The 13487-nt window shown below is 30.9% G+C and overlaps 1 protein-coding gene across 7 annotated transcripts; it reads left to right on the top strand.

Moving 5' to 3' along the window:
* Positions 1-328: 328 nt before the first annotated feature.
* LOC105633933 (5'-3' exonuclease family protein) lies at positions 329-7242 on the top strand. Of its 7 annotated transcripts, none has more exons than XR_002284329.3 (9): positions 329-633; positions 1238-1312; positions 2997-3387; positions 4374-4541; positions 4671-4905; positions 5311-5533; positions 5740-5892; positions 6177-6272; positions 6711-7242. XR_002284329.3 is itself a non-coding variant. In XM_020679221.3 (8 exons), exons 1-7 carry the CDS (start codon positions 344-346, stop codon positions 5882-5884), a joined length of 1527 nt encoding a protein of 508 aa, XP_020534880.1. In that variant the 5' UTR covers positions 329-343; the 3' UTR covers positions 5885-5892; positions 6711-7242. The 7 variants fall into 7 exon arrangements, 1 of the variants encoding a protein (XP_020534880.1); XR_005177316.2 differs by having other exon boundaries at positions 499-633; positions 2993-3387; XR_001046848.4 differs by lacking the exon at positions 1238-1312.
* Positions 7243-13487: the final 6245 nt, after the last annotated feature.

Here is a 13487-nt window from a genome sequence, read left to right as displayed (position 1 = left end):
CATATTTTATTTATTTTTGTTATATGCTTCTCATGTTTTGATTAGCCGAAAAACATTATAATTAGTATGTTTAATTGAAAATTTCTTTTAAAATTGATTCAAAAATTTAATTTTAAATAAAAATTTATATCCGAATAAGTACATAATAAATCAAATTGAACATGATTATCTAATATATTCAGTCAAATTAGTTTTTTTTTTAATTTATAATTGAGGGAGAGATCCGAATCCATATTTATTATTATAGCATAACCACTTGTCATTAGATGATAGTTTGATGAAATCTAGTCGGGGAAATAATAGTAATTTTTTTTGATATAATGTCATTTTATTAAGAGGGGAGATGGATGACAAACGGTCGCGCTTTTATCTGTGTCGTTATCAGGCAAACTTTATCTTCTACCTCCAGCGAACTGTGAACTCTCTTTCTGTAGAAAGTGGAGAGAGGTATTCAAGACCTCAAAAGTTCACTCAGTTTATGACTGAAGGAGCTCCAAAGAAAAAATGCCTTTCCAAACGGCAACCATATTATCTCCACCTCTGCAAAACCATCATCTCTTCTCTCTTTCTCATTCTCCTACTCTCCTCTCACTGGGGTCTTTTAAGTGTAGTCCCTACAAGAATTCTTCTCAGGTGAATTGCATTTTTTTTTGTTTGTTCTATTAATTTTTATTATTGAGTCATCAAAGTTACATCATTTTTGCCCAATCTCGTTGTTTTGTTGCATCTATTATGAATTTGATGATGTGAGAGTTTTGGATAATTTTTATGGAGAAGAATATAAAATCATGGGTTGTTCATGTTTCTGTTATTGTCATGGTTGGCTTTTTTACTTGGTTTCTTTATATGAAAGGATTGGGGATGGAAGAAGGATAGGGACTGGAAAACATAGTGTTCTGGAATGGGTATTTTGTAGAATTTTATAATTTTAGCGGGAAAAAAAGAGCATGGCTTCTTGATTCATATAGCTTTCAACAACTTGTTATGTATTCCCATGACAATAGCATCACGAAATTTTATTTCTTGTTTTATTGACATGATAAAAATGGTGATTTGAGGATATTAAGTTTTCACCAAAGGTTAAACATTGCCATTAATGTTGCTGTTGCTCTTGAATATCTTCATCACCATTGCCATAAGCCTTTTGTGCATTTTGATTTAAAGCCGAGCAACATTCTTCTTGACAATGACACGACTGCTCATGTAAGTGATTTTGGATTAGCAAAGTTCATTGCAGAAACTATGAATTGGTCTCATCCAAATCAAAGCAGTTCTATTGTACTAAAGGGAACTATAGGTTATGCAGCATCAGGTAACTCTAATTGGTGTTTTACTTGTGATAATATTGGAAGAAAGAAGGAAAGATTCCAATTATTTACATCTAATAGTTATTCTCAAAATTCGAGTGCTGCAGAATATGGCAGTTAACTTGTTACCTTGTTTGAATATGGCAGATCTCAATTACTTGGTTGAATCAATGTTTTATTTCTTGTTACCTTGTTTATAGTTGCTTGTTTTTTATTGACATGAACAATTCCCTCAAACATGGTTTCTGAAAAAAGCAGTTAACTTGAATTTGGAGAGCAGATATTGAAGATGTCCCGATGGACAAGTTTCTTTTGAAGAATTCAATTGTCTGGTCGATTGAAGGAACTAGAAAAATTGGAAGTGCCTTTAACTATTCACTGACAGTACACAAAATGACAGTCATTCTCCATATGGCTAATGTGTTTGTGGAAAAGATTAGGTAGACTAAAGGATAACCACTGGAACTAATTATGAATATTTAAATTAAGGGATGACAATCTTACTTCTTGTGTAATATAACATAAATATTATCCTTTTAAATTGAGAGGGATGGCTGAGTGGATGAATGTGTTGGATTTCAACATAGATATATGATAACCAATAGAATTCTTAACATTTTATAGACTTCAATTTATACTAAGTTCGAGCAAGTAATCAAATAAATTTCTGCACATTTCCAATTAAATGAAGTTAAACTAGCAATTAAGCTTAAAGATAACTAGTAGTATGATAAACCATTGCTTTGGAACTGTGAACCATAACACCAGGAAAATTTTCAGGAAATGTCCTCTGCAACTCCATCTGTGATTGAACTGTTGGAAGACTTTAAGGAGATGGCCTCTGTAACTCCATCTGTGATGGAACTGGAACAGCAGATTGGCACCACCCTCTTTCTCTTCCTTCTCCTTATATGTCGATAATGAGAATGAAGCTTTATAGCATTGAACTATAATTGGTTTACCCTGTCCTCCAATGACCAATAAAGAAAAATAAGATACCTGTCATGCTTGATATTCAGCTTCAATGTGGATCTGTGGATTATCTGCTTGACATAAATTAAGAAAAATAGAACCCATCAATAGAAGGCCTTAGCTTTTTCTTCCTAATGGTTGTTGTGGCCCATCTTACTAGTTAGTTCTTGAATCACATTTTTCCTCTTTTATGAAGAGGCCTTTTGTCCTTCCTCATTGTCCTCATTGCAGGGGTTCAAACTCAAGCTCTGCAAGTTGATATTCCAAGTCTTTATGTCAGTTTATAATGAACAATGTTTCATCTTATTTTTGAAAGAAATATTAAATAAAATAAAGTGAAAGTGAAGATCATGAACATATTTTTGTTTTCATTTTGCTCTTACCTTTATATTTGTATGCTGGTAAAATTTCTAAGTTATGTTAGTCTAGAACAAGTTAAAAGAAAGAGACAATGAGAACTTTATTTGTTTCTCCTATTTGAATACTTTTTTCCTTGAACATGTACTGTTCATTCAAGGTAAAATATTTTTTTGTAAAATCCATTATTTTAGATTCCATCAATTCAAAGTTTTAAACTATAAGCATTTTTCTTTAAAACAAAGGTTGAATTAATAATTTAGATCAAACAATTAGTTGGGCATTTTAATTGATTGTGTTTGTATCTTGTTGGAGCAAGGCTTTTGTTATTATGTCTGACCGCTGCTTACAAAAAGATAGGATAGGAGGATTTCAGGCAAGCTGCCAAGCAACTCTATACAGCGAAAGCCACTGTATCTTTCCGAGCGCATCTCTTTCCATTTCAACTGTCAGGCATTTAAGAAAGAAGAAAAGGGGAACAAAAGCAATAAACACATATAAAGTACAAACCACTGGTTCTGTAGCTTCTTTTTGTTCTTCTGCGGCTTTTGATCAAACAGCTGGTGGGCCACTGTTGCCTGTAAGTGAAATATGCAGAAATAGTAAAGAGAAGAGCACAAGTAAGAAAAGGGTATTTTTTTTGGATGCCAATCCACTTTGTTATGCTGGAAGCACACCAAGCTTGGAATCATTTGGTTGCTGGATTTCTCTTTTCTTCTCTCAAGTCAGCCTCAGTGACCCTGTTATTGCTGTAAGTTCTTTCTCCATATTTGAGATTTTACTATAGCGAATTTAATTCAATTAGATTGGTTGATTTGAATTTTTGTTGCTGGATTGGTAAATTCTTATTCATGTGGTCTAACGTCAAGATTTTGTCCTGGCCATTTACAAGTAGAGGAAAGCATGCTATTGACTGAAACTGTTTAAGCTAAATTAACGATAATTGATTTTTTGTTTTTAACACCATGAGCAAATGTTATAGGTATTGTAGTTCTTTGGCATTGGTCATGTAAAATGGTTATATATTCTTGCTCTTGGAAGATGAGAACTAGATGCCTACAAGTAAATTAGTATATTAAGTGCAATAAGAAAATTATATCTTATAGGAGAATGATCCCAACAAGGAACACCATCAAAAAGTTACAAGGTAGTAACTAAGGCACTAGCTGAGCAGATAAACAATATAGTCAGCAAGATGTGAAGCCGTGAACCAGTTTCTTGAATTTTTTTTACATGCAGTATTTGTACCGGATGATGTGGTTTCTAGTTCACTTTTCTAATATCGCATCCATAAAGTAAATAGCATTAGAATTTTTTTTCCTTATTAATGAAAAACTCGACCAAATATGAAAGCTATAGATTGGACATTGCTTGAAATTTGTCATGTGGACGATTAGTCACCATGGTTGCTCACCGCTTCCCTTTTCATTCTTTTCCTCTCTTTTAATGACCTGCTAGATCTCCTACCCCTATATCAAGGCAAGAGTTTCTTTCAATTCAAAAATATATTATACATGGTAATTCCCAAAAGGCCAGCAACAACTATTTGAATCATGTGCGTTGGTCATTCGTTGTGAATATCAATTGATTGATGTATGCTTGAATGTGATTATATTTAAGTATACCTAATGATACTTTATGATGATTTGGTGATGTTTGAATTGAGAATGTGGTTAATTCATGTGCTCTTTCTCTTGTTACATCAAATAGATAGTTACAATTGGTAATGTTCTTCAGGTCCTTGATGGAGAAGGGGGTAATGAGTACCGCAGACAATTGTTGCCTTCATATAAAGCACACAGGAGAAAATTCTTAAGCCAGTTATCAACTTTTAAAAAGTTCTCAAAGGATCACGCCAACAGGTCTCAAGTTGTCACGGATGTTCTTACAAAATGCAATGTCCCAGTGGGTGAACCTTCGCCAATCTCAATTTTGCAGAGCTTTCTATTCTAAATTTTATACTCTCATATAAATATTATTATTATGGATCTTTTATAATGTTAATCTGGTCATCAAAAATACAAAATCATACAGGTTGTAAAAATGAAAGGCCATGAAGCAGATGATGTTGTGGCTACACTTGTAGGACAAGTTATAAAAAAAGGGTACAAGGTGGTTATTGCCTCTCCCGATAAAGATTTCAAGCAACTGATTTCTGAAGATGTCCAAATTGTTTTGCCTATTATAGAGCTGAAACGATGGTCTTTTTACACCATAAAGCACTATATTGCGCAATATAATTGTGATCCTTGCTCTGATTTGAGTCTGAGTAAGTATGAAATTGTTATTGTGCATCATATTATGTCATTGTCATATAATTAACTGCACTTTTACATGTGTAAACTGCTAGCAGATACTTTTGTTATGGGTACCAACCAAAAACTTGCAATTATTTCTAATTATTATTTTGTTTATTTATTTATTTTAAAGAATAAACAGATCAAGTTATTAAGGACAAAAAAGGAGGATAAGGAGCCTAAATCATAGGATTTTAACAATGTAGAGCTTACAACTGCTAAATTTAGTTGGGGATTCTCTTTAAGTCCTAACACCAGTTACTCAACTTTATTCTTCGGTCTTTATTAGAAACTGCTGCCAGGTTTCCTACATGAATCACTAGCTGTAATGTATCTTAAATGTTGATAACTTTTCTTTTGGATCTGTAATCGTACAGGATGTATTATGGGTGATGAGGTTGATGGTGTTCCTGGGATACAACATGTGGCTCCTGGGTTTGGCCGAAAGACAGCCCTAAAGCTTTTGAAAAAGCATGGTTCATTGGAAAATTTACTAAATGCAGCAGCAGTAAGAACTGTGGGCAAGCAGTACGCACAAGATGCCCTCACTAAGCATGCTGATTTTCTGCGCAGGAATTACGAGGTTCTGGCATTGAGGAGGTAGCTTGTTTCCCTTTTCTCGTAAAAAATAAGAAGTAATTTCCTTGTTATTATTTGCTAAGCTGGATGTTATGTTTCCTGGTGGGTCCCTCATTACCTAAATTCAGCTTTCTGTTCTTCCTCTCCCTTTACCTTTTCTTTTTTCTTTTTTTTTTTTTTTACTTTTTTATGTTTATGTTGGTTTTGTGGTTCACAATATTATATAGGGATGTTGATGTTCATCTTCAAGAGGAATGGCTGGTTGACAGAGACGGATGCAATGATTCCATTATTTTATCTACCTTCTTCAAGGTGTTGAAAGAAAGCAAAATGCCGTCTCCGCGATATAGGTCTAATTCTTCAAATGGTTAAGCCCCAAGGTAAGCTTTGAATTTCTCAAGACAATTTTGCAAAGAATAAACTAACAAGATCACTTCCGGACTATTCCTAATCTTCTTGAAGAGTAATTTTTGACACACTTGGTTTTGGCTTTAAGCTATAGTGATCTAAGATAAAGTTTTTGTGGGATTCTGTAGCTATAATCTTGTTGGTTATCCACTTTGGGGACGAATCAGGGTGGTTCATATCCCATTGTTATATGTGGTTTGGTTGAAAACTCCTCCAACTGCTAATCTCACTACCATTTTTCGCATTTCTTTGGCAGGGGAGGAAGGTTATGTATTCTAAGAAATATTATTTTCACTGGACCAGTAAAGCATGGACATAAAAATGAATTATCACGCTTTTCATGTTTGCAAAGGTATAATATTACATGGAAGTCATCTAATACCTGAAAATATATAGAATTAGAATAATATTACCCTTGAAATGGCATCTGTGTCTTGGTGCAATAATATAAGAATGCTTACTACAGATCACATGCTCGCTCACATAACATATACACACCTCCTACAGATTTGCAAATTTCTGTCATCAGTAGCAAATTATAAATTGTCAAAGGGTGCTTGTCGAATTTTAGATTAACTTGCATATATAGCAAGGGTTATTAGCTAATATATGGTTATTCATTTCATATTGGTGGGTCCAATCTTGGGGGTTGTTTTATGATAAAGGAAAGACAAGAAAAGTGCATGTCATCTGTCATGCAAGCTGAACACTAAATGATGCACAATTAAATTAAGCAACAACCAAAAAAGAATTGTTTTTGCTTTTGACAAGTTTTCTTCTTATCTTTTAGGTTTAAGGTAATTTGCTTATGCAAATCACTTGGCAATCATGTACTTATTGTTGAAGAAAGATGCTAAGCCACACTTTATTTGATGGGTGTTGCTGCTGCAAGAATTTGACCTTGAAATTCGAGAAGATTATGGAGAATGTCATAGCGGATCACTTGTCAAAACTAGAAAAAGAAGAAACAAAGGATGAAGATGACACTTTCTCCAAATTTCTCTCTGTTTGTGCTTCCGTTGTTGCATGGAAAATGTCTCAAACAAATGGTTCTAATGATAATAAAATGGGTATATGATGATATAGAAGAGAGACATTTCTTTTCTTGGTGGAGCAGCTTTTGGGAGTCAGTTTGTGGGTTTGCTCTCACCTTCTAGCAACTCTTAGGATTGGCAATGATGGTGTTGTTCCTTGCTTAATATGGAGGCATATATGATTTGAGCCTCCCTTTCTCTAAATTTCTCCATATATGCTCTGTTTGTTTTGTGGAAAATATTTCAAATGAAAGCTTTGCACCTAAGAGTGTTTGATTGATTTCAGAACTAACCCCTATTCATATCCATATCTATACATCGGTCCTTCTCTTCGTGTGTTTGTGTGCATGTATTTGAGGGTGTGATGATGCTTTCTTTTTATTGAAAAATCTTTGGCTGTGTCACATTGAGCTTCTGATATTTATGTCTCTTTCACAAGCAACTCTTTGTTGCAGACATGTTTGAGACGAGGTGCTTGCGGCCAAATGTTATTGACTCGAGTTCTACATTTTGTGAAAACTTTGTTGGAATGTGAACAAAGTTTGGCACAATTTGCATTTTTATCTTCATTGTCCGTAAGATCTTGCATTTTTTTAGATTCTTGCCCTATCATTATTCATTTTGGTCGACAGGTAACAAAAATTGTCAATTATTTTGTTTGATGTGCGTTTAACTTTGACAAAATTACAGTTTTGTTGTCAATAATTGGAATGTAGGCTCCTAAGCGTAAATGTATATGAAAGTCCTCTGCACTTGCAATTCTTCTTGCTGCTAAGCTTGATTGCATATGAGTTTTCCTCCTATCAACATGTCTAAAACCGTTGCTTGTGGTAGGGGTGACTGTTAACCAGCAAGAATAAAAGTTGATCCGTATAGGGCAAAAGGCTTGCCATTTTGGTCTTGTGTAATTTGGCCATGATTTGGAACTTGCACTTGCTTCCTAAGTAATCTATCTAACTGTACTTTGTATGCTTTTCCACTCTGTTGTATTATATGGCCTACATGCATAAATTTGCTCCTGCGCTTATCATGATCTTACATTTTCACATTTTAATAATAATTATATTACTCGTCAAAATAAATGTTAAAGTGCAGGGTTATGGTTGAATTCGTGTAAAGTTATTTTATTTTGGTGAAGGGCAGTTATTTATGGAATGTGATAGTGTTAGGTCATGATTGGTTCTTGTAAATTTGAGGGTGCTATAAAGCCAATCGCTTAAATTTCAAAGATAAATATATGCATTTGACCTTTATTATGTTGTTCTATTGATTTGGTGGTTGAATAATATTTTTGCTATTTTGAGTGCCAGTTTGTCAATGACCTTTATGCACTTATGGCGTAGGTCTTGTTGGATATGAGACATCATGCAAACTTGCCCATGAGTTAGAATTCATTCATGCTCAGGAATTGAAGTCTCAATTACAATAACTTATCTCTAAAGGCTTTTAAACATGAAATATAGTTTTGAGCTTTTTGGATGGTTGCTTGCTCTCCTTTGATGTTCTTTATAATCATGCATCTATGATTCATTTTGTCTATTCCTTCACGGCCAAATGCATTCACAGCTAAATCATAGATTTGCCTTTGAAGTTTACGCGATTTATCTCGTAGCATCTTCAAGTTTGTGGAAAACTATCTTGACTTTATATTTTTTTATTTCAGTAATAATAATGTTTCTCGCTAAAATTAAATAATTTTATAAAAGTTCAATCACAACTTTGCACTTTTACATTTTATTATGACAGAGGCATAATTAATACTGAAATGTGTTCAGGGTTATGATAGGTTTCCACTAGGCATGGCCGGTTCAATGAACCGCCGGTTTCGGTTCATTGAACCTCCGGTTCGAAATGTTTAAAATTTTGAACCGGAACCGGCCCTTGAACCTCCGGTTCCGGTTCCGGCACGGTTCAGCACGGTTCCGGCGAACCGACGGTTCAAATTACGGTTCCGATTTGGTTCCGGCATTACGCAATTTTTTAAAAAAATAATAAGATTTTGATTTCGAATTCATGAATAAATAATAATTTTAAAATGTTTAAATTTTATTAACTAAATAAATTATTATAAAATTTTAAAACAAAAACTTCTATCTTGAACAATTTTTGCAAAGTGCTTCTTGAAAATATCGAACCGCATTGATTTCTCCATTATCTTGAACAATTTTTGCAAAGTGCTTCTTGAAAATATCTGATTTTGGTGGTTTACCTATTGAAATATTAGGAGATATTGCTTCTTGTGGTGAAAAATTAATCAATGGATCATTTGAATCAATTTCTTCCACACTTTGAGCAACTAGCTTTCCCTTGGAGATTTGTGAATTGTGTGCCATAATTTTAAATGGAATTATGGAAAAAAAATGAATAAATGGAATATGAAATTAATGGAATTTAGAATTGGATGTATGAAAATAAAGCAATATTAAGAAGTGAAGAGGAGAGATAGAATATAATTGGTTGTGAAAAAAAAAAATAATCAACTCATCATATTTATACATATTTTTCATTTATGTAGTTTCCCAAATTGTCCCTTATAACAGAAAAAAAACAATTATATTTTTGGATAATTTAGTAAATTATAATAAATAAATAAATAATTAATTAATTAAATTATAATAAAACAATTATATCCGTTTGAATTGTTAACTGTATAGTAAATTGTTAATTGTAAACAAAGTTCAACGGCTATTTTTGATTATGAGCTTTCAAAAAAAAAGTGAAATGATTATGCTTCCCCTTTTTTAAACCAAAATGATGATGTTTTTTTTTTTCACTATTTTTGATTATTGCAATAAATAATTTTGTTTGTGAATTCGGTTCGAACCGGACCGAAACCGCCGGTTTCGGGCCTGTTCAGGTTCATTTTTTAACATTCACATGAACCTTAACCGGCCCTTGAACCACCGGTTCCGGTTCAAAATTTTGAACCGCCGGTTTCGATCCGGTTTCGGTTCGTCTACAGTACGGTTCGGTTCCGGTTCGGTTCCGGTTAGAACCGAACCGGTGGCCATGCCTAGTTTCCACAAACTTAAAGATGTCACAACACAAATCACGTAAACATGAGGGGTAAATTTTTGCATTAAGCCATTCTTTTACTAGAATTGCTTAAGATAAGAACATTGATTGACCTTCCATATCAATGATCAAACATATTAACCAATAAGATATTCTCTATAAATGTTAGACAAGTGTAAATTTATTATTATTTTTTTTAAAAAAAAAAAGAGATGTGTATACATGGCTAATTCTCAATTTCTTTTTTTTTTTTTTTTTTTTTTTGTCCTGTTATCAACCTCATCCTGTTGAAGTGATATATAAAGCAAATGTGAAATGATAGAGTTTCTTTAGGTTAGAGAGAGAGAGAGAGAGCATGTTAATTTTTGGGTATCGGTTAATATTTCTATTTATACTTTCATATTTTGGGAATAGCATAAATCAAAATCTATTTTTTAATACTTTGGTCTTAGTTGCAAGCCTGGTAGTGAGACTTTTGTCCTTTGGCAAATGCCAAATAAGAAGACATTAACCAGTTTATCTATTGTCATGCTTTCTTTGATAAGAAACTAACCGATTTAGATTTGCCCAGAATATACGTCTTGATGATTCTTTGTGGTATTAGTGTCATTAACAAGTAAATTTTACATGATTTCATGGGTAAATAACTCTTTTCTCCCTCATGTTTGGTTGTAATTAACAATTGTATCCCTCTTGTTTGTTAAATGTATTGATTATTAGTCTCTAGAATTTAAATTCATTAAACTATTTAGTCATTCCTTTAAAAAGAATTATTTTTGCCGTTTAAATTAATTTGGTTAAATTAATTTTCAACTGAATTTTTTTCAAACATTTATTCACCGAATCAAATTAATCAAATTGATCGAATTGACTGAACCAAATGTTCATCTCTATCCAAAATAGTCATGTTTAAAATGTGTAAGTACAAAAATGCTCTCATATGTATTTCGTGGGGATGGAACTTCAGACCGGAAGCTCTCTTCCTAATGTCCTCAGCACGGTGAGATTTGCAGCAAAAATACAACGAACCTCCACCATCGGTTCACCACCATCCCTGCTATCATATAAAATAAAAGTCTCTCCTGCTAGTCCAAAAGCTTCAACATCACTCTTTACATATATACACAAATAGATATGCAGTTTTGCATATAGAATGAAATAACATGCCGTTTTACTTTTTAAAAATAAAGGTTCTCGAGTATTAATTAAGCCAAAATTTTTAGGAACACGATTATTATTTTTTCCCTAAAAAATAGAGCTAGAAGGAGGGGTCACTCTTGCCCCTTGCTATTGTAGCTCGATAGGCTTCTTTGAAAGGGTAATTTAAGTCAACAATTTTGCTTTAGGATTATATTGGTACTAATCGTCGTTTCACGCTTCGTGCATGAGTATTTATATATTTTTGAATAATTAATTCTTTTTATGACGTGTGATGCACGTTGACTATACTTGTTATATGCTCATTTTTTATACTTGTTTAGCTTTTTCTATTTATGTAATTAAAATATAAATTTTTATTTAGATTGAAATAAATATAGTGGTTTTTATATATATATTAAATTTTTTTTTTTAGTTATACATCTTGCACTGCAATATCTCATTGAAAAAAAAATTGATATATTTGTTTAACTCTTTAAAATAGCAATTTACATATGAAATATGTCATTTATATTCTATTCAACATACTGGTCCATATAGTTTTTATTATACACTAGTTACTTTTATTTTTTTGTTTAAGTACCAAATTGATTTATAAAATCATCATATACTTTTTATTTTACATTTTATATTTAACTTACATGTTTTTTTAATAACTTTTATTATAATCTCTTTTAATAAATAAATATACCTTAACAATAGAATAAGAAATTAATATAATAAATTAAATTAAATATTTATAAATAATAATAATTTTTATTTTTATTTTTTAGCTAATCAAAATCATGCAATCATTTAAAAATTTATTAATAAAATTATGTTCCTTAGTAAAAAGAATATGATTTGAATTAAATAAGATATCAATATAATGAATGATGTTTCTTTTGGCAAACCAAATTAGAGGGCAATTTGTAATTAAAGAAATTTAACCATACTCTTTTTAAATCAAAATCTTAATTATCTAGATATATTTATTTAAAGTAAATTTGAAAAAAATTAAAACTTTTAAATGCCTCACATTTACACAAATTCATTTAAAATAATAATGTTGAAGATAAATTAAAATAATAGTAAATAAAAATAAAATAATAAATAATAATAATAAATTATTAAAATTATTAAAATATTAAATTATTATTAATAATTTATATAATAATATAATGAAATAAAACATAATTAGACATAATAAGATAATAATAGTAAAATTTTAAATTTTAAATGCTTAATTATCTATATGGATTTATCTATTAAAAAAACATCCAATCAAATTTTATATATATATATATATATATATATTATAATTTTTAATTGGCGATGACTAATATTGTTTTAGAGTATCTTAAATTTTATAAGGACAATATAGAAAATCTCATTATTCTCTCTCTCATTCCCACTTTTATATATGGTATAAATAGATTATATTATTATTTTTATTAGTGTTACTTGTGAATAAAAATAATTAAAAATATGTAATTAATATTTTGATTAATAATAATATTTAATCTTTATTTATTTGAGTGTCCAAAAATTAAATTATTTGAGTTTTAAAAATTTTCAGTGCTTAAATATCACAATATGTTTTGTACACTTTTATCTCTTATTTATTTTATTTGGATAGATTGTAAATTTAAATTTGAAATATACTGTGAATTTGAATTTGAGTTTTAGATGTAAATAAGCAATGATACGTCAAATATTGGAATATAATAAACATCCTATTTAATTCTTATCTTTTTCAAGCTATTTTGTTCGATAAAATTGAAACTAAAAAAAGTATACCCAAAAACATAGTGTAGTATAACAAAATCTTTAATTTGTCAAGTTTAAAGATTATCATTTTGGCATTTATCAAATTGATAGTATACCGTTATCTTTTTTATTTTTCTTCGGTTTGGTAGAGAACAAATACAAAACACAATGATAATTTGTATCATCAAATATAATTGAAAAAAAAAAATGTGAACGTCAATTAAATTGATAAACTCATTTATTAATTATAATTATTAATAGATTTACCAGCAATTATGATTACCAATATATGAATTGAATTTTCGTCAACAAATCTAGAATTTGATTTGATACTATAGACAATTTATCACCAAGTATATATATATATATATATATTGTCACGATCCGAAATCATGGCCGGATTGACACTAGAGTCCAGATAAGCATAAGGCTCCCGAAAGCCCGTAGTAAGCCTGAACCACTAAAATTCAACCATATTAATATGAATTTCAAACAATCAGCCCATATTGTCATAAATAATAAATCTCATAATTATATTATACTTTGACCAAATCTAGCATCTTAAACATTTTATAGCTCGGATCCAATTATAGTACGAAACATTTATAATA

The sequence above is a fragment of the Jatropha curcas genome, chromosome 9, assembly GCF_041381405.1.
Source record: "Jatropha curcas cultivar XTBG-Jc1 chromosome 9, XTBG_Jcur_1.0, whole genome shotgun sequence".
Classification (NCBI taxonomy): domain Eukaryota; kingdom Viridiplantae; phylum Streptophyta; class Magnoliopsida; order Malpighiales; family Euphorbiaceae; genus Jatropha; species Jatropha curcas.
Note: the sequence above shows the minus strand (reverse complement) of the source record. Positions and strands in the feature narration are given on the sequence as shown.